This window comes from Sceloporus occidentalis, unplaced genomic scaffold (assembly GCF_023333645.1).
Source record: "Sceloporus occidentalis isolate IW3139 unplaced genomic scaffold, rSceOcc1.0.p SCAF_203, whole genome shotgun sequence".
Classification (NCBI taxonomy): Eukaryota; Metazoa; Chordata; class Lepidosauria; order Squamata; family Phrynosomatidae; genus Sceloporus; species Sceloporus occidentalis.
Window position 1 is genome coordinate 493,276 of NW_028317183.1, and position 25,652 is coordinate 518,927.

Below are 25,652 nucleotides of genomic sequence, written 5' to 3' on the forward strand. Positions count from 1 at the left end.
TCTTCAAAAGGTAAAGCCTTTAACGTCTCCTAGTCATTTACCTATTGATGGGGAAATGTTTAGGACTTTGGCTAACTGTCTAGATGCCAATCCATTTGAACCGATTACAAATGTTCTTGGCGTCTTATGGGTTTGTGCAATCACTATGTGCGGATCCCTTGATCATACTAATACTGATCAGTGTGGCCCAAGTATGCAGATTCCGTTCTTCACTACCACTTCACTCTGGTGCCCGGTAGCAGTCCTGGGTGGCATTAGTATTTTTGGCTGGTAAGCCACATAACAGCCCTCTTTTGCCATTTCCAAGCAGGCTATTATCCACATTTATAAAATACGTCCGGTTATTACTGTCCAGGATAGGTTTTAATCCACTGGTTTATTTAGGGCATTCATTCAGAATCGGTGCAGCCTCCACAGCTTCCATAAAAAAAATTCCGGCCCATATTATTAAACAATTAGGCAGATGGAATTCCTCCTGTTTTTCCCTTTATATTCCCCAGTCAACAATGGAGATCCATAAGGCATTTGTATCATCTTCCCTGTAATTTAAGTGTATATTGTTGCATTGTTGCTCTGTTAATAAATGTATGTTTTGCTAACATTGTGTCTTCTTTTTGTCCTCTTGTAGTCCTACCTGTTACATTGGTCTTGGCACTCCTCAGACCGAATTGGCTTCTCTTATCTCTATACCCCCCCCCCCCTCTATATTAATTCCCATGAGGGCTGAACATGCATCCTGAAAGCCAAGTAGCTAGGAGGAGGTAAAGAGGCATGGGGAAATATGCAAATATTAAATGCATATGATAGCTGGAGGGTCTTTTTAAAGGGTTTATATTTTGATGGATTCCAAGGTTAGCTTATATAAAACGCTTTCCTGGTATGTGCGTGTTATCTTTGTTTGCTGCTAACTATGCGGTTTCACCTTCATTCATCCTAACATAGGATACAGTATAGTTGCACACGACTAAGTTTACTTTTTCTAGGAGCATACCCAGTAACATAATGATTCATTAACATAAGAGAGTATTTGTATCACACATATATGCTATACATTTAAATGACAGCAACATTTGTTTTTCAAAAGTGGACATTCATTTTTAGGGGATAAGCAAATACATTAAAAACAAGACAAAACCCTCCAAGTATGTTTCATGTCACAATATCTATTGACTTCACAACTGATTTCAGCCATGAAATTACAATCCCCCACATCCTCAGCACTAAACATAAGCTGTCCTGACTGTGGGGTTTATTCACTAAGGGGAAAGTTGTCAGGAGATTTTGAGGGAGAACTGTGATTCAGCTACATTACTTAGTTTAGTGGTCCCTGCATTACAAATAGTTAAATTAGTGAATTTTTTAAAAAACTCTTCCTTTATTGAATAGACTCTATCTATGCCAGCCAGACAACGAGTACAGGTTGCAAAAAATATGGTACAGAGTGCAGAACATCAGTGTGTTTGAAACAAAATGAGCCAATCATAACAAAATTGCCCTTGGTGTATTGACTTATCCCATTCATAAAAAAGTCCAAATATAAAATGTAAGGAAAATGTATTTTGTGTGACAGAACCAGCAATTTAATGTTGGGGGAGGAGGAGGTGGAGGTAAAGAGACGTGGGGTAATTCTGCATGAAGGGGATCCCTAAGAAAGTTTAAAGGGACCACTCAGCTATCATTAAATATATTAAATGCATATGATAGCTGGAGGGTCTATTTAAAGGGTTTATATTTTGATGGATTCCAATTCTAGCTTATATTAAACGCTTTCCTGGTATGTGCGTGTTATCTTTGTTTGCTGCGGTTTCACCGTCATTCATCCCAACATAGGATACAGTATATTTGCACACAACTAAGTTTACTTTTTCTAGGAGCATGCCCAGTAACATAATGATTCATTAATATAAGAGAGCATTTGTATCACACATATATGCTATACGTTTAAACGACAGCAACATTTGTTTTTCAAAAGTGGACATTCATTTTTAGGGGATAAGCGAATACATTAAAAACAAGACAAAACCCTCTAAGCATCTCCATATAGAGACGTTTCATGTCACAATATCTATTGACTTCACAGCTGCTTTTTTTCAACTCAGCCATGAAATTACATTCCCCAGCTGCCTAGCAGTAATATCATTACAACTAGCAATGTTTAATTGTTACACATGCACATATGTACAGTAATTGAATAATTATCTGTCCAGATTTCTATCCCATTTAGAGAAACTACCAGTAGTTTTTAACCACTGTGTGATGTTTTCTCAGCCAGATGGCAAGTACGTTGCCTATTACAAGTATCTTTACTTTATTATAACACCTACATCCTCAGCACTAAACATAAGCTGTCCTGACTGTGGGGTTTATTCACTAAGGGGAAAGTTGTCAGGAGATTTTGAGGGAGAACTGTGATTCAGCTACATTACTTAGTTTAGTGGTCAATGTATTACAAATAGTTAAATTAGTGAATTTTTAAAAAACTCTTCCTTTATTGAATAGACTCTATCTATGCCAGCCAGACAACGAGTACAGGTTGCAAAAAATCTGGTACAGAGTGCAGAACATCAGTGTGTTTGAAACAAAATGAGCCAATCATAACAAAATTGCCCTTAGTGTATTGACTTATCCCATTCATAAAAAAGTCCAAATATAAAATGTAAGGAAAATGTATTTTGTGTGACAGAACCAGCAATTTAATGTTGGCATTGTGAGTAAGGTTCTGCTGGTATTTTTGTGGGCACTGTGGGCAAAGCTCCACATCAGAACTAGTGTTTACTAGGACTTCCTAAGAGATAAAATGGGCTTTATTATAAAGCATAGATAGACAGCACCTGCATAATGCATCTTTATAGATACCCTAATATTAAGAGTATCACTGAAATGGGTGTAATGGATAAGTACTGCATACTGTTTGTTGTTCTGGCTAGGGGCAGTCCTCCATAGTGTCATTTTCAGAGGTTGGGTAGTTGAGAAATCTCCCTTGTCAGCTGTCCATTGAGCAGCAGTGCTCCACAGAGTCTTATCACCCAGTAGTTACAGCAGAGGGGACTAGTAAACACTACTGGATTTATGACAAACATTCCACAAAATGTCCCATAGACATCAGACTTCAACAATCTTGCTCATGAACACAGATAGATTTACCAGGTGTGTTGCCTATGATTGCTTTGGGATATTATGGAGCAACTCCTTTCTGTCCCTTATTCAGTTCCATTGAAGAGGTTAACATGGTTAACAAAGCTGCTTGGGCTTTAGCTTTGCTCAAGTGCCTCTCACATATGACAAATGTGATAGGGACTGGGCTGACAAAAACTGCCAACATTTTAAAGCGATCTAGGGCCTGCTAAGATGGAGGGAATAGAAAAGAGATGCAGTGATACCAGATCACCAGATAGTATAAGAAAATGATGAGGGACAGGAAATATATTGTTAGCGGGAGGGAATATTTGGGGAGATGAGAAAAAAAGGTAAGGATGCCTCATGTTGTTACCAGGTCATTTTTTTTATATACTCCCTAGGATGACACAGGATTGAATTCTTCCAAAGGATTTATAGCATGAGGTAAAGAGTCCTTGTGATTAAATTCTTAGTACAAGTTATCAGACCAGAGATTATTGGTACATTGCTTTGAAAAATAAATCTCTGTTGGAAAAATATTTTTTTACATGGTGGTCAACCAATACCCTTACATTTTAACTTAGACCCATGAAAATAGTTGCCTTGTCAAGTACTAATAATACATACACAAATAAATTCCTTTCAGCACAAGACCCTCTTTGTGGTTTTATTTTATAATAAATATTTAACACACTTTAACTGTCTACCGTTCAACCCTTTACCCAGAATGTCTTATATAGTACATTTTGTAAAATAGTAAGTTCATTTATTTTACTTTACCTGTGATAGAATGTTGGATGAACGTGATAAATGTCTATTTACTTTCTAGCATAAAAAGAACTGAACAGAGGCAACGCACACATATAATATACACAAATGTGCAGGAAATATGCTTTTATGTGAATAACCAAATCACTAAAGAATACAAGAACTAAACGAATACCACAAATAAGTAATACGTAATATATATTTCTACTGGGTTTTAGACAATATGGATTGGAACCTAACATCTCAGCATTTGTAGCTCTTTCCAAAATAAACTTCCAAACTTGTGCTCTGACTAAGCACATAGCACAAAACTCTAATTTAGAACTTGATGTTCTTGGAGGAACTTTATCTTAGATTTTTTCTAATGTCCCCATACATATGTCCTTAGAGAATAAGGTGAGAGGCAAGATTTGCTCTGTAAGCAGTCTACAAGAGTACTGGGGAATTCAGTTAATGAGGATATTGTTTTTATTATGTTAAGCATGTACACTATGCTCACATTTTTGAGAGAGCTCATGAAATACCTACACAGTCCATGTGACAATTACTTTTATCCACATCTTACACACTTCAACATCTAGCTCCCTCAGGGGAATGTACTAAAACTTGATACGGATTAAACCAATCCTAAAATATGTGACACATTTGGACTTTTTGTACCATACTGTGGTTTATAAAAATAACTCTATACATCCCTTTGGAAAAATGGTAACTTAACAGTTATGTATGGATCCTATGTCCTTTGTACTCTACAAAATACACATGCAAGATAGAGGCAACCTATACAGTAATGTACAATGGCCAGAATTAACAAGCTTGGGGATATTTTGTGCCAGCTAGGAAGTGAGAGTGCACCTGGCTTTGGTGAGTTCTGTTGAGCATATATAATGGCTAAAAAGAAAAAAAATATTAAAGGTCACCTATCAGATTGTACTTATTTAAGGTTGACTTAGGCCTTTTGATCTTTCTAGCCATTATAAATTATGGCACCTGGCTGTCAACATAATTGGCATTTTAATTAAGACTTCATTTCGTAGAATCACTTACAATAGATAAAGAACACACAACTGTAATCAGTCCAGATAGCATGGCACTATAAACATTTGGGAACCCTAGCTATGGAGTTATGTGATTTACAGTATGGGCAGTTCCAAGAAGCAGAGCATTGGCAGCAGAAGATATCCAAGAGACAAAGTGAAAGAGACACATTTCTTGAGAATGTTGCATATAGAGAAGACAAGACTGTTGAAATATGAGAGGGCCAAGGGGCACAGGGAGGGCACAGAGTATCAATAGCCCGTATTTTCCACACAATGTAACTCAATTTTACAACAAATCTGTAAATAATGTCAAAACATTGCGACTTTTATAGACTATAAATAATTTAGAAGTAGTAAACTAAACACAAAAATTACCAGCTGAGTCCATTAAAAGGAAAGGAATTTAAGAGAGGGTCAGTAGAAACCATGTTGTATTTATCCTAAAACTTTTCTTAGGTTTCTTAGAAAACTCATGTGAGTCAGACACAGCATGATATCATCACATAAAGAAAATTTGTGTTAATTGAATACTTTTCTCTAGGTAACCAGGTATTTGTCTTTATGTCTTTAAGAACCTTCCACTTACACTTAAGTAAATTAATGACTCAGCTGATCAATATTACACAAGTTAACATATATCCTTTGTATCCAAATGACAGAAATCTCTGACGTTAGCAAGGGTATCTGATTAGTTGAGGGTTTTTTATTTTCTGTGGTTGATCTTTTTTCCTGATGTCATGTATAATTCATCATATAATTATTGCAGCTCCCATTAACACAGGATAGGTGGATGGATGATCAAAGAAATGCCACATTATCAAATAGGGAAACATGTCATTTATACTAAATGTATTCATACAACAGTTCATTTTTGCCCAACTCTACCCAATCTGTTTCCAGTACCCACCAATCTTCCTTCATATAATGGCTTCTAGTATATCCATGTGATGTAAAAAGTTTAAGTATAAAACCTCATAAAAATTTAAAAAAAAAAATACCCATTGGTTGTACTTTAGCAAAAAAATTTAATAATAATAATAATAATAATAATTGCACATTAAAAAAATATTTAATCCAGAGGTAGATTTTAAGAAAGGCACAAAAATATGTTTTACAAAATTGTTTTTAAAAAAACTGTTTGCATGTGATGTATGCATCGTATATGCTTCAAATAAATAAGTTCACCTTACATCTTTATAGTTCACTATATTATACTTTATATTATACACTATATACAGTTCTTTAAAGGAACTATTTCCTCCAGAACTGGATCATTCTATGTATTTTTGGTGTGAGTCTAATGGTATATTTGGCAGAACTGTGAAGTAGATGTGTGCAAACGGGCCAAAAACAATTCGGACACATTGTTTTTGGGCAACAAATTATGTTCCTTGCCTATTCGGTTCGGATGAAAATCAGAAGCATTGTTAATTTTGGAACCAAAATTCATTGCCCGGTGCCCTCATTCACTCTCATTCACTCTCTCTCTACACTCAAGACTGCTAATTTAAAAGTGGCTGGTGGGGTTAAGTCATATAATAAATACACAATTATGTGTAAAATGTAAACATTTCCTACATAGTGCCTTGATATTGGTTTTGTACATATCGTAAATATCATAGCAAGAAGAGACAATAGAAAGTAAAGAGACAATAAAAGTAGAGTTCCTGGCAGTAATTTTAATACACTAAAGAATATGATCAACAGAAAACACCTCAGTTAAATTTGTACATGCTAGATGCTACATATACATTTCTGATTATGTAAATCAAATTGGCTTTAAGATCATACTTAACCACCCACATTGAACAAATAGGAAACATAAGATATTGTACCACTAAGGACCCAAAATGAAACCACCTGGTACTGCTTGTATTAGCAAAACAACCCCTTGCAAAACACTACTTTGGACTATAATATATACTAATATATAGAAATATTGCATACTCATATTGTGAAATATGCTGATTGTTACACTAAGGTTAAATGAGGTACTAAGTTTGCATTTTTGTTACATGTGCACATTTTTAGAAGTTCCCAAAGCTCGACCGCGAGATAAACTATATGGGGCTGGTCTCCAAATGTTTCCAGGGCTCCTTTTCATTCCCAGTCCGGCCCTGGAGGAATCTCTGAGGATTAATACCCCCTTCAAGACCCTCTCCTTTAGGGTGTTTTGTAAGCGTCGTTGGGGGTGTTATGTTAGTGCTACTGAAAGTTCTGCACCTTCTCTAGTCTCTCACCTCCCTGAGTGTTCCTCAATATAACCTAAAGGTTATATTGAATGCCCCTTATCTCTCGCTACCTGTGGGATTTAGAGGTAGGAAGTGGGTGGTGCATGGGGGGGGGTACAGAATGGGCTCCATGCCTCCCTTTGTTTTAGTTTATGATATTTTAACTTGCCAATCTCAGTGTAATTTAGGTGAGCATCCTATATACCCCACCCTGTACAGGGTTAAGTCTAAGCAACCTGTACAACAAAATATGTTGCCAGGTTTGCAATCAGGTCATATTTAGTGACTGCATGATATTACACAAGCTTGCAATAACAGGTTCTACAAAAGTTTTCTACAATGTTACTCACTAGTGACCTTGCAAAGGTCAATATATATTAATGTACAGTATATTCAGTATATATTAATGAATAAATGTGTATTTTTATCTATACAGTTTCTCAATATATTTAAACGTCTATGCAACCCATAATATCCAGTCATGCGAAAAAGAAAGTACAGCCTCTTTGAATTCTATGATGTTACATATAGGACATAACACTCTTTTTCTTAGCAGGTCTAAAAATTAGGTGAATACCTAAGATGAACAAAAATACATGACATAGTATACCTTGTCATGATTTAAAAAAACAAAAATAATGCCAAAATGGAGAAGCCATGTGTGAAAATTAAGTAAACGTTATAATTCAACAGCTTGTTGAACCACCATTAGCAGCAACAACTTGAAAAATTGTTTTCTATATGACTTTATCAGTCTCTCATATCGTTGTGGAGGAATTTTGGCCTGCTCTTCTTTACAACGTTGCTTTAGTTCATTGAGGTTTGCAGGCGTTTGTTTATGCACAGCTGTCTTAAGGTGCCGCCACAGCATTTTAATCGGGTTAAGGTCTGGACTTTGCAACACCTTGATTCTTTTCTTTTTAGCCATTCTGTTGTAGATTTTATGGCGTGCTTGGGATCATTGTCCAACTTTGGCCCAGGTTTAGCTGTCGGACAGATGGTCTTATATTTGACTTTAGTATACTTCTGTATACAGAGAAGTTCATGGTCGACTCAATGACTACAAGGTTCCCAGGTCCTGTGGCTGCAAAACAAGCCCAAATCATCACTCCTCCACCACCATGCTTGATTGTTGGTATTAGGTGTTTGTGCTGATATGCTGTGTTTGGTTTTCGCCAAACCTGGCACTGTGCATTATAGCCAAATATCTCCACTTTTAGAGAGAACAGGCTTTCTCCTGGCAACCCTTCCAAGGAAACCCTACTTGTTTTTTCTAATTGTACTGCCATGAACTTTAACATTTAACATCATAACTGAGACCTGTAGAGCCTGAGATGTAACTCTTGAGATGTAACTCTGGGCATTGCACAGTATGACCTTAGGTTGAATTTGTCTGGATGTCCGCTCCTGGGAAGATTGGCAACTGTCTTGAATGTTTTTCACTTTAATAATCTTTCTCACTGTAGAATGATGGACTTTAAATTGTATGGAAATGGCTTTATAACACAGATTGGTGGGCAGCAACAATTGTTTCTCTAAAATCATTGCTGATGTCTTTCCTCCTTGGCATTGTGTTAACAAACACCTGAATGTTCCAGACCAGCAAACTGCTAAAACATCATCTTTTATAGAAATGGTCATACTTGCTAATGATCAGTTAATCAAGGGCATTTTTAGACAGGCTAAGGAACAGATGATTGTTATTAAGTCCTGATGTGTAAAACCATAGAATTCAAAGAGGGTGTACTTTCTTTTTCATGCAACTGGAACTACCTAGTATTTGTCAAGGCATTTCTGCCGCAAATCAGATTTGACCAAAAGGTGGAGTTTGTCTATGGGAAGGAATAATCATGCAGCTATTTAAAGTGCAAGACAGAGGAAGACTCCAGCTATTATTTGCCCCTTAATGCAGTGATTTGCATTGAAGCATATGTATTCATGGAACAAGACAAGGCTGTTAGGGGCAGTAAATAGTCTATTTAAGATCAATACTCTCAGTGGCATACACATTTTTTTACATAAATCTTGGATTTCTCCATTGTCTAATGTATCGACCCCTTGTGTGGGGGAAGAAATTGTTTGGCAAGAGGCAACACAGAGATAAGTTAAAACAAAAATGAAACAAGTTTCCCCTTGCATTTAAAAGTATTACCCACATGGATAGAGATTTTCGGGCTATACTTTTTCAACCTTTTTTGTGTTGTGCTGAAGTTAGATATATTAGGCAGAACACCCCATCTTTCTTTAAATTTACAAATTATATTTAATTTTAGGGAACATATGATACAATGGACACGTGTAAGAATAGGCAACTAAGGGAATGATAATGGTAAAATTTTGTGTAAACAAAATATTGTAAAAGGAAGAAACTTTACTTTGAGAGCCTCTTTTAAACACTTGATTGCATACCTTGGCAGGCAGAAGAAATATAGTGGCCAAAAGGGCAAAATTAGCACCAAAAATGCCATATTTTGGTGAATATGGAAATTGTGTCTGAAAGGGCATGGTCAGCTTCTTCACAGCAAATACAGACCAAGTTTTGGAACATATTTTATTACCTCTTTGTTATAGACATCCTGGCTGGAGGGCATATCCTGTGTATAAGATAGAATGAGTTGTTGAGAGGTGTTTTTTATTAAAAGAACATGAGGGTCAGGATGAAGTCTGCTTTCTATAAACTTGCTAATATAAATATGGTTAGGTTAATGTTACTAGGTCAATGGGTAATGTCCCCATACATAAGTACCATGGCTTTTGCATACTCTTGAAGCAAAGCCTAGATGCAACCTGTGTGGGGTAAGATACAACACAGTTAGTACTTTTTAAAAGTTTCTTTTTATTGTACATATAGTCATTTTAAGTGTATTATCAAATAGCTTGTCCTAGTTGTAAGTTTCTCTACAATGAAGAGCAAGGTCAACATCTATTTCCATCTTATTGTTAATTGTGTATTTTCTGTTGTAATAGTATTATGGAATCTGCTGGCATTATATAAATAAGATGTAATAATAAATCTTAAAATGTGATATACTATTGGTAAAATTGTTAAAAACTTAAATACAACCTGGAATAAAGAGAGTGGCTGCCTAAGGTGCAGGTATCTTTAATCTGCTGACCATGTCCCTGATGGTTATATCTATTCAACCATGCACCTAAAAAGCAGTAACTGAATACCGTATTACATGGCAAGGATATAGACAGGGGTATAATTGAGGCTCCCTTCTGGTTTGTAGGGCGTTTCAGGTACTTGTGTTCATTTTTTTTGGTATTTAAGGCACAAAGGCTGCCAATATCAGTTTTTTAACTACATCCTCTCCCAGTGATGAGGTTAATGCATAGTTCAAGCAGGGCTGTCTGTGATGAAATGTCCCCAGTCTGTGATTGACTGGGAATGCTAACCAATAAAAAGTAAAACATTCAGAAGTTTGGGGCATTCCAAAACAGCCTGTCCAGTTGTACATTGACATCATTTCTAAATACAGGCACTGAACAATAAAGCATTGGCTTAAATATGCATGAAAAACAAGCATTTTAATTTTAGTTGGTAATTGTCAAACATAATAAGAACTACTTTAATAACAACCAAGCGTTACTATCCTGTTTAATAGTATATTATAGTATAGTATATGATGGCGCTATATAAATCAATCAATAAATACAACACTTTTTTTTTATGTTTACACGTATCATTTTGTATATATTATTACATTCATTTATTGAAGTAGAATTTATGTAAACTATTATATATAGAATTTTTGGAAATCCCAGCTTTATCATACAAGCCTCTGTGTCTGGACATCTACTTTTGCATCCAGGCTGGAGAAAGGGTGGGGAAGAATGTTGACGTGTAAAAGGGGGAGGTGGCTGCAATGCCACTATTAGATCTTTGGGAGGCTGCAGGGGGAAAGCAGACGGCTCTCAGAGCAAAAGGAGTCACACATTGACTCTCTCTCTCCCCCTCTCCCTCCTCCTCCTCCTCCTCTTCTTCCTGCAGGCTTTGCTTTCTTTTGCTCCTGAAACATTTAGGTGTCTTTTTGTTCCTGCATTTACTTGGAGTTATGTCGGAAAGTTTACAATCAGATAAGACATTTTTTTTATAAAGATAGAAAAAAAGAGATTATTCTTAATTGGGCAGAAACTTTCTAGTGAACAGCAGAGCAACGGGGGGGGAAAGAGATTCAGACTTTTAAAGTCTCAGTTCCTGACTGCCTGGCTTTTCCCCTTTCCCTTAAAGGGCTAGTACAGCTACATTTCTACATCCCATTAAAGTATCACATTGACTGGGAACCTTTGTATTTAAGGATTCCACCTTATCCTAGCATTAGAATATTTGTAGAAAAAGTATCATTCCATTCCTAGAACCTGACTTTAGATGTAACTTTTTCTTGAGTAACTTTATGACTCCTTTGATTGAAACTTTTGTATAAACACTGGTCCTTGAGGACCTCGTTGATGGTAGAAAGACAAGAACAAAGCGAATCATTTAAGAAGAAACTTAAATTCAGATGAGCTGTTGAAAGAATCTCCTGGATCTTTTAAAAAAAATTGAACTTTTTTTTGTGGATCCTTTCTTGTGGAGCAGTAGCTGTAGTATCCCTACCCTGGACTCGTGATGGCTTTTTTGGCACTTTGGTTTGTAGTAGCAGTGGCACACATAGGATGCAAGACTTCGGCTGAACAAGTAAGTGGAACTTATGCCTCATTCTATATTATGCAGTTACTTATTAAAGCATCTAGATTACTTCTTCAGGATCTACAAAGGTATCCTTCTATATAGTAATACACATCTGTACTGTATATACTGGTTGTGATATATATATATATATATATATATATATATATAATTGGGTGAAATCTAGAATAAGTTTATTATTGTTACCTTTGCTTTAGTTTATATTAAGCCTGTTTTTTAATTATGATATAATTGTTAATTGTGTTGTTAAACATGTCACTTAATTAAAAATAAAATGAGTCCAGGTTGAGCCCCCATCATTCAGCGGTAGGCAGCCTGGACAATGACACCAGTGTCTGTGACAAGGCTTGTGGAAGTCACTGGTGGCTGCCTACCCATGATCATTTGCATTGACACATGCACCAACCTGTTAAGCGAATTGGTGGCACAACTACTAATGAAAGCGATAAGAGAAGAGTTTGAAACTGGCTGGTTTAATTATAACAAAGGGGATTTGCTACACGTGTCAGTATTAAGATGTTCAGCTGGAGTTTGGTTGACAGATGTGAGCTACAAGCTCCCCCTACCTGAAAGATCCTTTATCAGTTCTCTTCTTCTACCTCTTGCAGTGTGACTTGTGTTTTGGCTCATTATATTGCACAATAAGAACTCAACTCATCCTTATCAGTGTATTATATAAAGGTTTGGTTTCCTGTCTTCTAATGATGTAGTGTTTATTGTATCTATAAGTAATTAGTCAGTGCTAGCATCATTCATGAACTTCCAGGATGTGATTGATTTTTTCCATCAGCAGCCTGTAGCACCCACATGAATAGCTGCTTAATTAATTTTAAAGCCTTTGACTACTGGTTTTGTTGGCAAAAGGTCTGTGATTTATTCAATGGTGAACTGAGTGCTAAGATTTTGTGGTTTGCTCTATGTATGTTAAACATATTATGAACCTAGTTGGACTATAGGTGGTAATGCAGATGTTTATTCAGTAATGGAAAAACCCCACCAATAAAGTTAAATGCTGCCTAGAGCAATTTTGGTTTTAAAGCAAGCACAGGCTATGCAGTGTGCTTAACTGTGAAGAATATCTGTCCATTTTCATGCGTAAACAAATGTTCTTTATGTTTATTTGAGTTTTTGTTTTTTGTCTTTTTTAGGCTGGCAATGAAGGATTGAAACAATTAGGTAAGTTATTTAAATAATAATGAACATTTGTGACTGTATTAGATATTAAGATAGAAGTCAAGAGTACAGAGGGATACCATTATCTATTCACCATTCAATTTAAAGGTGACTTTCCTGCTTTTTTCAGTGGTTTAGCATGCTATACAAAAAAAATCATTCAGAAACAACACGACACCTTTGAACAAGTCTCTTCTCCTACTGTAACAGCAAGCCATCATGGCTCTACCCTTGTTTAAGGATTTACATAGACCCTCAGAAAACAACAATGGGACCAGTTTAGACATAATTAAATATTTTAAACATGATTTGGGCTTTCAAACATAGTTGTGATTCTACTCCTGCATTATTTTTTAAGTGTTATATATAACAGAATAGTACTTTTGATTATTTGTGGGATCTTTTGAAAAATAAAAAAGTCAAAATTGATTATCCCTCTATTCTGTCTGTAGGTGATATAATAAAATAGTTTTACTATTTTCAATGACTTTAGTCATTCTTACTTTGTACGCATGACTTTTCTAAAGAAACAATGTATTAGGCTGACTTTGTTGACCTTGGCAAAAAAAAAAGATGTGTGAGGCCACTGATATACTATGGGAGCTGTGGTCTTTTGTGTGTTGGAAGACCTAGTGAAAGTCAATCCAGGTAATGTGAGTCAAGTACTAAAGGATGGAAATGTCCTTTAACTTTTACTAACTACCAGACTGTCTTTGAGAGAAATCAGCTTGTTGACCTGATATGACTCTGCTCACCTTCGCTGTACCTAACATTTTTCCACATTAAAAGCACGTTATTTTGAGCTATTTACTAAAGCAAGATTTGTAAATGATGCACCTGTTCACATCCCAGTGGGCTATTATAGGTAATAGTTGGTAGATTTTGGAAGTAAATGCATTTTTCCCACACGGCTAGTTCATCTGTAGATCACCAAGGTTGCGCCCAAATAGCGGCCAGAAAAAGAAAGACTGCTAAACAAAAGTATATATTTTTTTAAAGTTATATAGGGTAAAACGAGTGGGTGTATATATATATATATATGTGCTGATAACACAATGGACAATTATCAAAAGGTTCCTTCTGAGGAAATCTGCTTCTAGTTTCTCCAAAATGTACCCACAGTAGACACAGAATGGCACCGCAAGGCTCAGAACATTGAGCATGTAACAGTTGTCTTATGTTTGGTTACTGGAAAACCTGGATAGCATGTCTGTATGGAAGACCTTATGGCGCGCAAAGATCATAGATCAAATAAATAATGCATGGAAACTAACTTGCAGACATAGGTCACACGTACCCCAAAGGCGAACCCTGGCACTCAGATTGCATCCACAGCACCTACTCATCACCCAGATTGGACACATAGGACCGGTCATCTTTTCCCCCAAACAGCATTTCTGTGCCATTATTGTCCCCAAACAGCTCGTCTGTGTCATCTTTGCCCCCCAAACAGCTTGCCAGCATCCCCAAACAGCCTGGCTGTGCCATCATTGCCCCTCAAACAGCCTGGCTGTGCCAACTTTGCCCCTCTAACACTTATATATCCTTGCTAAAACACATTCATGCTATCAAAAACTTAGACATACATACTAATTCACATAAACTCATTCATACTCCCGCCACTCTAGGGGGCCCTTTTTCCCCTTCCATTAAAGATGGCCCTGTAAAAGTGTCACTGACAGTGGAATCCTATTGTACTGAGCTATATACTGCCTGTGATGTTTTCACTCTGTATCTGTCTCTCTCTGCCATTTGTGTGTGGGATTCTTTGTCTTTTACTTTGTTTTTGTGTATTGTTTCTTTCTGTGTCACTGTCAGTGAATTGTGATGAGATGAACATTTCATCTCATTATCTCAACAATTTAACTATGCACTACATGGACTAAGTCAGCCATTCTTACAGAAACAAATTAATCAGGGCTGGCCCTTCATAATGTATCATTAATGCGGTAAGAGTAAATGTTTAATGCCACCACAATTCACTGTAAATCTACTCTTCTACATCACACCCAAGATGTGTATGTCCGTCACAATTTAGAAGAACCTAATGCAGAGTGACATATATATATGCATTTAAAATTAAATAATTTAAAAAACAAGTTTCAAAATAAATACTTAAAGGTCATCATCACATAAATAGAGGTTCCATCTAAGTACCTACAAAAACTTCAAGAATATCTCTAAGTAGTGGTGAACTGTTCTCTGATAAACAGCAACCGTGTAAAAACTAAAAAAAAACTAATATAAAGTATTTTTTTTAAATGAGAAAATGTGTAATCTGTTTTTGTGTAACTGAGCAATAATTTGATTATTTCAGCAGTCACACAGATCCTGTAGAAAAATATAAATGCAAATTGTAATTGTATTGTAAATTGTATTCTAAATAAAATAGTCTAGGTTGTTAGGTATTCAGAAGTATATGTTTTTGGAAGTCCACAGTGCTTCTGTATCAAAAGAGACACATCTTTTTCTAGTCAGTTAAAACAGTGGAAAGAATTCAAAATGGCCTCCATCATCTGCTTTCATGCGTTCTTTGCGTTCATACTTTGCCATTTGAGTGATTACACACGTGTGATTAACATGAAGAAAAATATTCTAGTTTCATTCGACCAACTGAAGTGCATGCCTTTCTAAATTGTAGGCCTTATTAAGTCTGCTTTCATGTCCGAAAATCTTTATCGTGATGGATAAATGTGTAGTTTATTTAAAATATTACGTTTTATTTAGAAATGACTCTCAACATGCTAAACTTTGATTCTGTGGTATAACTGTATTGATTTAGTTCGGTCTATACAAACGATCTATGCTTTTAAACAGAATATGACACACCACATTATTAACACTGGACAACAATGACACAGAGGATATCAATAAAGATATACTGTAGTAGGCAATGGAAACAAACATAAATCCAATAACCAACTTGCAGCTCTGCCCAAGGCTATATACTTGCAGTTCATTGTTAGCACCCTTACTATGACCTTGGGAAATATTAAGTGATAGATGGCCTGTGATAGATATGTCTCCCTCTCTCCCTCTATATTGACAAAAACCTGTAACCGAGGGTCAATAACGTCACTTTTGCAGATTGTAACAACGGTTCTCTTGGGCAATACGGCTCAGCAACAGCAGTATTCGGATGAAGTGTGATTTTATTTACAAGTGAACACAACAGATATCGCCAAAGCAAAATTATAAAATAAAAGCCTAGGTCCCAATTTGAACCCAGTCTGGCTACACGTTGATGGCCCAAACTGACAAGCACTATTAATACCTAACTTCTCTGCCAGACTCAGCTAAGCCAGGCTCTTGGAAAACCTCACCCAAAACAAAATACATCATTCCAGGTAGATAATACCACACTTGGGTCAGGGATTGTCTTTTCATGGCCCCTCCTATGCCCTGGCACCACAGTGGAACCTCATCTTAACTTCACAATCTCTCTGTGAGGCTTCAGAGGATTTAAATCTCCAGCACCTGTACCTGATACAGGCTTCATAAGAATTCCAGAGTGGAGCCTGCATACATGCAGTCATGAACTTTTTTTTAGTTTAATGCGGAACTAAGTTGATTTGGCATGTAATAAGTAATAATGGGCGAAAAAAAATATTTTCTCTATAACCATTATATCAGGAAATACGTTTGGAAGGAGGAGAAATGTCCAATGTGACATAGTGTGCACGTAAATATGCTGGAAATTACATCCATCCTTCTTATGCGAGCCACATATTGTCTCAAAAAATATTACTTTATTAGTGACAATACTCTGGCTGCCTTTAAAAAAAATAGTGGGGGTTCCAATTTAAAAAAAATGGTTAACATTACTGCTGTATTTTTAATAGTTGATTATTCGTTTGAATGTTTTTGGCATATTAATACATTTAGTCCCTATGTATATAAATACAGTAGATGTGAGAAGTTGAAACAGAAGACATCAAGGTATAGAAGGTGTTCCCATAAATACTGCAGCTTGAGATTTTTTGCCTTACGCAAACTCTCATAGTAATAGGTTACAATAACCGTGCTTTTTTATTTTTTTCTTATTTAACAGCAAGATGTTTTTCTCAAGGACATGTTATGGGCACTAAGACATCCAAGAATATTGCAACTTTAAAAGCTGGAAAGTCGTCAACCAATACTGTATTTATTGCACTAATATATATGTTGATATAGGCAAAGTTAGGGCGACTGCAGCAAGCTGCATTTACGTGGCCGCCTCTATCCAAACATCCTAATGCGTTGAGTACACATGGAAAAGTAAAAACAAGCTGACCGCTAATGCAGAAATGCCAACCCAAACAAATAATTTTTGTGTTTAAACTTTGTTTAAAAAAATATCAGGGCAAAAACTTTTCTTCAGTCTAGGAGTATGGCACCATTGCTGACTGAATGTGCCAAGACAGAAAATGTTCAAGAACATTTTTTAGAAGACAAAGAAATTACCGTATTTGCTCGATTATAAGACGACCCTGATTATAAGACGACCCCCCAAATCTTAATATTAATTTAGGAAAAAAAGAAAAAGCCTGAATATAAGACGACCCTATAGGAAAAAAGTTTTACCAGTAAATGTTAATTCATTTAAACACTTTTTTTAATAAAAGCTATGCTTGAGAAAAATATTTTGGTTTTATTTCCTTCTATTTTCCAACCTGTCCCCCAGTTATGCACATCTGCCCCAGAAGTGCCTTATACCCCCTATATGCCACTGTGCCCCATGATATGCCTTTTAACCCTCTAAATGCCACAGTGCCCCATAATATGCCTTTTAACCCTATATGCCACTGTGCCCCATGATATGCCTTTTAACCCTATATGCCACTCTGGCACTTAGAGGGTTAAAAGGCATATTATGGGGAAGAGTGGCATATAGGGAGGTTTAAGGCATTTCAGGAGGCAGAGTGGCATTAAAGGGGTTAAAAGGCATTTCACAGAGCACTCTGCCTCCAGAAATGCCTCAAACCCACATTTAACACTCCCCCTCCCTCCTCCAAACTTACCGGTGCTTCTGAGTTGGGGGGGGCGCATAACACAGGAGGGTCCAGGTCCCCTGCATCTGAGCCCCAGGTGCTTAGTCCGGGCAGCATGTAGAGCTCCACGCGAATCGCGTAGAGCTCTAAGCACCGGGGACTCAGAAGCACCGGTACGTTGGAGGGGGCATAACACAGGAGGATGCAGGTCCCCTGCATCCTCCTGTGTTATGCCCCCCCCCCCTCCAACTTACCGGTGCTTCTGAGTCCCCGGTGCTTAGTCCGGGCAGCGTTTAGAGCTCTACGCGATTGTATCGTGTAGAGCGTAGAGCTCTACACGCAGCCCGGACTAAGCACCGGGGACTCAGATGCACCGGTAAGTTGGGTCGGGGGTTAACACAGGAGGATCCAGGTCCCCTGCATCTGGGTCCCCAGTGCTTAGTCCGGGAAGCGTGTAGAGCTCTACGCGATTGTATCGCGTAGAGCTCTACACGCAGCCCGGACTAAGCACCGGGGACTCAGAAGCACCGGTAAATTGGGGGGGGGGGGATTAACACAGGAGGATCCAGGTCCTCTGCATCGCTGCGGGGGATCTGGATCTTAGTCTCATAATCAGACCTATTTGAGGTCTGATTATAAGACGACCCTGATTATAAGACGAGGGGTATTTTTCAGAGCATTTGCTCTGGAAAAAACCTCGTCTTATAATCGAGCAAATACGGTACATGACAGAGACTTACTTTAGATGCAACCATATAGGTGATATAAATATATATTTATATACAGTAGCATACAGTAACTTCTTTTATCTGCAGACCTGGAGATACATTTTGAATGACTTTCCCTACTCAATGACCACACCGGGCTAATTCTTTATGGTCTCTTCATACATAACCTTTTATTAACCAGAGAGTCTAGATGGGTGATTTATAATGAGCAATTCTATTGCTTATCACAGGCTGTAGGATAAAAAGTCTGGGGTTTTGTTTAGTATTGGAATAAGATAACAGAGATAGAACACTTACATATGGATAATATCCAGCTGCCTCAATACATTGTGATTTATGCAAAATGTAGAAATGTTTTAAAAAATGCAGCACACTATTTCTAAAAAAAACATTTGAATCTGGTACTACTAATAAAAAAATGGTGGGAGTTCCCCTTTAAAGCTGCCATTAAGAAATCCAAATAAAGGTGCACTTGTGACACCAATATTTATTTAATATAAAGACTGAACTGCTACAAAAATGTTTCAGGGTGTCCTACAACTTTATCAATGTGCCCAAATGACTTGAGTATTAAAGCTGATATATTTGGGACAACCACTATGAAAACCAAAAGAAATGTTCCTGCTGACTGCCCCGTTTGGCCTAGAATTGTTATTGATTAGAATGGACCATTGTATTTTTTGGAATGTGAAGCCATTTCTAATTGTAAGAAAGATAAACTTGTATAATGCCGAAAATAATACCATTCACAAGTTGTTTGGGTAGTTATTTGGAACGTAAACATAGGAATCTGACATTTTATTAAAACATACAATTTGAAAATACAATAGATCGATATTATACACCTGTTTTCAATAACTGTGATTGAAAAGCTTATTTTTTGCCTGAACATACATTCAATTAAGCCATTACAATGTGTTAATGTGTAGACATTTTTCCTTTTTTATATTTTACCCTATGTTTGATTAATTAGGGCCAATTTATAATAAGTGGTTTGCATTCTATGGAACAATAAAATTGTATAAGTATGCATGCATTGTTCTATAGGATTTTTTTTTTTTTTTAGGAAAGAAGGTTTATTGCCACACTTTTCTCACGCTACATCAAGTCATATGACAGGGCAGGAGGCATAGTTTAAATGATCATTAAAAACATATGCTATACAGTCACGCATCATATAAACTGGAGGAAAATGTGCCCTTTCTTAACTGCAAACAAGCCACAAATACTTTTTGCTTGGTTATCTAACATCCAAAGGGTTCAATTGTTGCAAAACGGAACTTATTTCTTGATGGTACAAAAAACGCAAATAACTCTTTCTCTGTGATCAATTGTGATGTTGTATACACATTCTGTTAAACATGCAAAACACGATTTATGACTTATTAACTTAATAACCTACTTAACAATTATTAAAAGAAAAACCTTGTTGTTTAACAATGAATTAAAATAAAGTTCATAAAAGAGTGGATTGGGTTGTTTTTAAGCTGGGAGTAGTAAAATCACTAGCTTGTACCTAGTATATTGCTAACATTCAAGATGCAAAACTTATAACTTAGAACAACCAGTTACAAAAAAAAAAAATCTATAGTACACTTGTGTGATGCTGGCTAAACCAGAAAGAGTGTGCAAATTGTTAGTGTTTGTCTTCATACCCTCAACGTTACCAATGGACTCCTAATTTTGGATTCAATTCCAACCTTCCCTTGCAGTCCCAGAAGAGTTCCACATTCCTATACCTAGGAACTATCTATGGATCTTCTTGCCTGGCGCACTGCCAGATTCTCTTGGTCCCATAACTGCTGCTTAAAGTCAAGACTTAGTTAAACATATCATAAGCTCATAAAACTGCACATTGTGGGTGCAGAAGTGCAACTCTCACTTTGTATAACAGTGACAGATGTTCAGATTTTGCAGGTCTGTTGAACAACAAATTTGATAATGCACTTATTTAAATTGGCACTTTAGACATGTATGTAAATCTTTACTTGTAAAGTACTTATTAGTGTGTTCTTCATGTCAGTTTAACGTTTGCAATAGAGTTACAGACATAGTTTGTGTAACATTTAGAACTAGTAAAGGGTTTTTTTTACTAGATGGGCCTGTTGGTAATTTTTTATGTTTCTTTTTCTCAGATTTGACTAAAACAAAGCTAGGAGATTATGAACTTATAAAGCCGATACGTACTGACTCAGAGGGGCACCATGTTTCCAATATTCTTACTGTTAATCACAAGAGAAGGCTGGTAAGGGATACACCACTGAATAACCAGCCTTTATATTTCAACATCACCGCCTTTGGGAGAGAGTTTCATCTGAAACTGAAGCCTAATAATCGTCTTATAGCCCCAGGAGCAGTTGTGGAGTGGCATGAAGATCCAGAACTAGAAAATAGAACCAATACTGAAAATGATAACCCTCATGTAAAAACACCTAGCAGAATATGGAAAACAGAACCATTGCGGACTAACTGTGCATATGTTGGAGAAATAACTGATATCCCAGGAGCTTCTGTTGCACTTAGCAACTGTGACGGTCTGGTAAGAATATTTTTTCTTTGTCTTCTTCGTTACTCTTGAATGTAACAAAAAAAAAATCCCACATTTTGACATAAGAGCATGAACCCTGAAAAGAAGCATTGTAAAGATACTCCTCTTTGCTGCTCCTATTATTGTTTCTCTAGGCTGCTGATGGTCTCATGCTGGCCATACAAGGTTCTAAGAGATCTCCCCAGCCTGTAGAAAGTGTCAGCTTACACCTTTCATAGGGATCGCGAAAAAAAAAGAAACAATAACGAAAATATTGTTATTCTCAGGGCTAGGACTGGCAGGTTTTTGTGCTAACAAAAGGTTCATTTTTAAATACATATGCACTTTTATGTATAAGGGATATACATTTTTACTATGGTTAGCTTTCTAAATCAATATATGCTACCAAATATATTACTTATTTGTGTTTTAATCTACGTTATTGGTTGATCTGATGCAATTTGGTTTTTAGAATTATATCGAAGCACACTCTCTTTCTAGGTTACTGCAAACATCCAGTGTGCTTTCCAGAGAAGGAGAAACACAAGCCTTTAAAATTACAAAAAAATATACTGTTTGATTGAAAGGTTTTAGGATATAATGAAACGAAAGCGAATGCCAGGTATCCAGGAAGACACTTTGGCCTGCATCTTGATGCCACACTAAATGTTATTTTCTACAGAGCTGCAGGACCAGGCAACTATTTACTGTGGTAACTCCGTGGTCTACCAGGGTAAACATTGTGAATTCCCAGATACACACTGCTTGTAACCCACATGTGCTGCAAATACTAATTCAATCAGTGCTGCAGAAATAAATACAACAGCAGCTATTCTGTGTTCATGTAGTTACAGTAGAAACTCCCTTTCCCATGGGACCACATCTAAAAACATATTCGATGCTGACCTTCTTCAATGGCCTTCTTAAAAAAGACTTAAGTTACAGTCTATATTTCTTATTTTCCTTCTGCAGGATTGATGTTTCCTTAAAAAAGCAGTTTCTACTATGCTTTCCACTAATCAGAGAGCAGTGTTGGCTACACTCCCCGTCCATACCATTGACAGCATCATGTTAACCTCTTTGCTCTAGTATCTGCCTTCACTATTACAGAGTCTATCTCAGTTATTTGTAATAAGATAATGCCATTAAGCCTTCATACACAGTCACTTATCCCTTACACTGCATTACTACATTTTTTCTAAGTGCCTGGTCCAGTTTTAACTTTAGGCTATGTCGACGCATGAGAATTTTTTTTTTACCTTTCACACACACACACACACGCATACATATATATATATATATATATATATACTTGGCTTTAGTAGTATTTTGTAATAAAAAACAGTCCAGCCTTCTATATAAGCTTGAGCAGCATTTTGGTTCAGTTTGGTAACTGGCTGAGTTTAACTGAAATAATAGACCTTCTTTCTTGATATTTAATTTAAAGTACAATTAAAACATTTATTTTGACATTTATTTTGACAGGGTACATGTGAGGTCCAAGTTGTTCCATATTTCATCTACATAATCACTGTAGTTTGGGGTACATAATCAGTAATATAAACTGACATTAACAGCCTAATAACCGTTCAACAACAGGCACTTCCACTCAAAAGTATTCAAAAATATATGAACTCAAATGGGACCCAAATGACAGGTGGAAAAAAAAAAAAAATGTACCGAGTATGATGAAACAGCCACAAGTTTATGTTGGAAATCCATTAAATACCAATGTGCATCATAGTCATCACAGATATGAAAACTATCCCTTAAAATGTTAAATGCAAAGAAGATGTCCCATAGTATTTTACTAGGGCTATTTTGACACTTTTTAGGAGGCCATATTATCATATCTTTCAAAGTTGGCAGTAACATTTAACATGACTATTTCCTCAAACCATTTTTACTTTTGTGCTTAGTTATATCTTCAATCACTTTAACTCACTTTAAAACAAACATTAAGAGTTTAAAAACCATCCTCAGGGTTTTTCATACAAGAAAATGGCAGTATTGTCAACTTTATCGAAGGATTTACCTTGGATAAACTAGACCTTTTATATACTGTATATCAAAGCATCAAATGTCGCCTGTCTTAATTCTTATTCTATTACCGAATCACTGTGTGTCAAGTTTATATATTATTAACCCTCAGTTGAACAAATCACACGTCAACTTTCCAGTTTCCAAACTTGTAAAAATAGAGGCAGCCTGGAACCGTAGATAAATTGGTGCACCTTGTAATGGCCCACATAACCATACCTCAATGTAGGATGCTTTGCGATTTACAGTTATAGATGTAGGTACGGTCCCAATTTAGTAGTCTGTCCGGATCAAGAATGGCATATTTTCGTGTGGGGGACTAGTACAGCCAAATACCACCCCAACTGTATTTCAGCTTAAAACACACAAACAAATCATGATCCAGTGTCTTTAGATGTTGCATTACACAATCACACTAATGGCACTCCTCATAGAGATAATCGACATGGTTTTAAATGGCCATCTCTTCATAAAGAGTTGTGACTGGCCTAAGGGACAGTTGCCCCCTTGTTCACTGGGCCAGCCCACCCCAGATTCTGTGTAGGGCTTGTGGCGTTCTTTGGAATTTGAATCCAGCTCAATAAGTAAGCATAGATTCAGCCCATCTGAAAGTCGTCGCATAACTAAAGCAAGAAACATATGAATAATATTTATTTTGTGGAAACATATTTCCTTTACATCTGTTATCTGCTAAACCACATTTACCATTGTTCTTTTTTGATTAATTAAACTTCCTCCTGGTGCTTTGCCCCAGTTCAGAAATTAGGACAGGTTGTAATACATACCGTCAGCAAAACAAATACATTGAGAGAATGCAGTCTTTACTTAGCAGGCAATTGCTTGCTCTGTATTTCTACCTGACTTAGAAGTCATTGCAGATGAAATGCCTAACTCATTCCTACATGCAGTTAGGTTCTAAGCCTGGAAACAATGAAACACACATGCTGTATTGTGCAATACATTACAGATGGCTGGATATAGCCAATTTATCATGGGAAGACTTGGCGATGTTGTATTTTGACTTGGTCGCTTAAAGTGTATCATTATATTACTAGAGCATAGCAAATATATATATATATAGTCTATGTCGGCTGGCTAAGCAATATATTATCAAAATATATATTATCAAAATTATATACAAGTAGCCGCAGAAGGTGTATATCGCCCATAATGCAGATCTTTGCAGAATTGAGACTTCAAAGTTTACCTTTAATGTTTTTAAATTAAAACTGCACCTCTTGCTTGTCCTTTTGTAATTATGTTAAAATCTGTTAAACACCCTGCTTACCAATAAAGTCAGCAGATTTTTTTATGGTAATAGCCATTGCTATAGAAACTGTTCTCTGATTAATGTGTAAGCAGTTTGGGAATTGGAAGTTGTTATGTGCAGTTGCCAAAGTAATAATCTGTGGCATTCACATAAAATAAAATAAGAAAAAAAAAACTTCATTTTCATTTAAATGAAGAGGTAATCTCTCCAAATAAGCCTTTTCTAAGTCTAAATTACACAAGGCTTGCCAAAGTGTAATAGCTTGGTACTTCGTTAAAATGTACTTATAGGTTTATTACTTTAATGTGATTTTAACCCTTTAAGAGTTTTCCCCAAAATGACCAACATTAAATACTAGAATACAAAATACCACAATTTTGTATTTTGTAATTTAAGTGTTATAAATAACACTGTATCATAACTTGCATGCATTAAACTACACGTGTGTAAATTGTACTTTAATACAAAGGTTGTGAAAGTCTAAAAATAAATCTAGAATGATTACCTATGCAAATTGTCATTAAATAGTTGATACTATACAGGACAAAAAGTTTCACTCCTGGTTATATATATTTTAACATAATTTTTCTATACAGTGTAAGGGTAGAAAGAAGGGGAAATTATTTGCATCATTCAATACAGTACAATACAGACAAAAACATAACCCAACTGAACCTCATGTTGAAAATTCAGTCAATACATATCATAGTTGTTATCCTAAGATAATATTGGCCCATTAAGTAAACTTGCCATGTTAATCACGAATACTCAACATAGTTTGATACCACTAGTCAGTAATACAGCATTGGAAAATGGCTTTGCTGCCTGGATTTCTTTGACCAAAGAAATTTAGTGATTAGCTTTAGTAGTCTGTAGTATATGTAGCTCAAATGCAATATGGCAACCACCTCCCTCTGAACACATGGCTAACTATCCTCCTATAACCTTGCCTGTGTTTGTAGGAAGGGGGATATCCCAAGTGGTCCAATAATATAGTTTAAAACACATTTGAAATTTACTTGGAATTACTGTACATAAGGTCAGCAACTAATAAATGATGTGAGCAGCTGCTTGCTGGATACACCTGGCCACATG

General features: G+C 36.3%; 1 protein-coding gene across 1 annotated transcript in view; it reads left to right on the forward strand.

The window, feature by feature from the left end:
* The first annotated feature begins 11,768 nt into the window (after positions 1-11,768).
* LOC149278046 (A disintegrin and metalloproteinase with thrombospondin motifs 3-like) overlaps positions 11,769-25,652 on the forward strand; it is a 92,134-nt gene continuing 78,250 nt past the window's right edge. The window contains exons 1-3 of the mRNA XM_089502442.1: positions 11,769-11,837; positions 12,998-13,025; positions 20,856-21,259. Of these exons, the coding sequence (XP_089358568.1) occupies positions 11,769-11,837; positions 12,998-13,025; positions 20,856-21,259 (501 nt within the window). The remainder of the gene's footprint in view (positions 11,838-12,997; positions 13,026-20,855; positions 21,260-25,652) is intronic.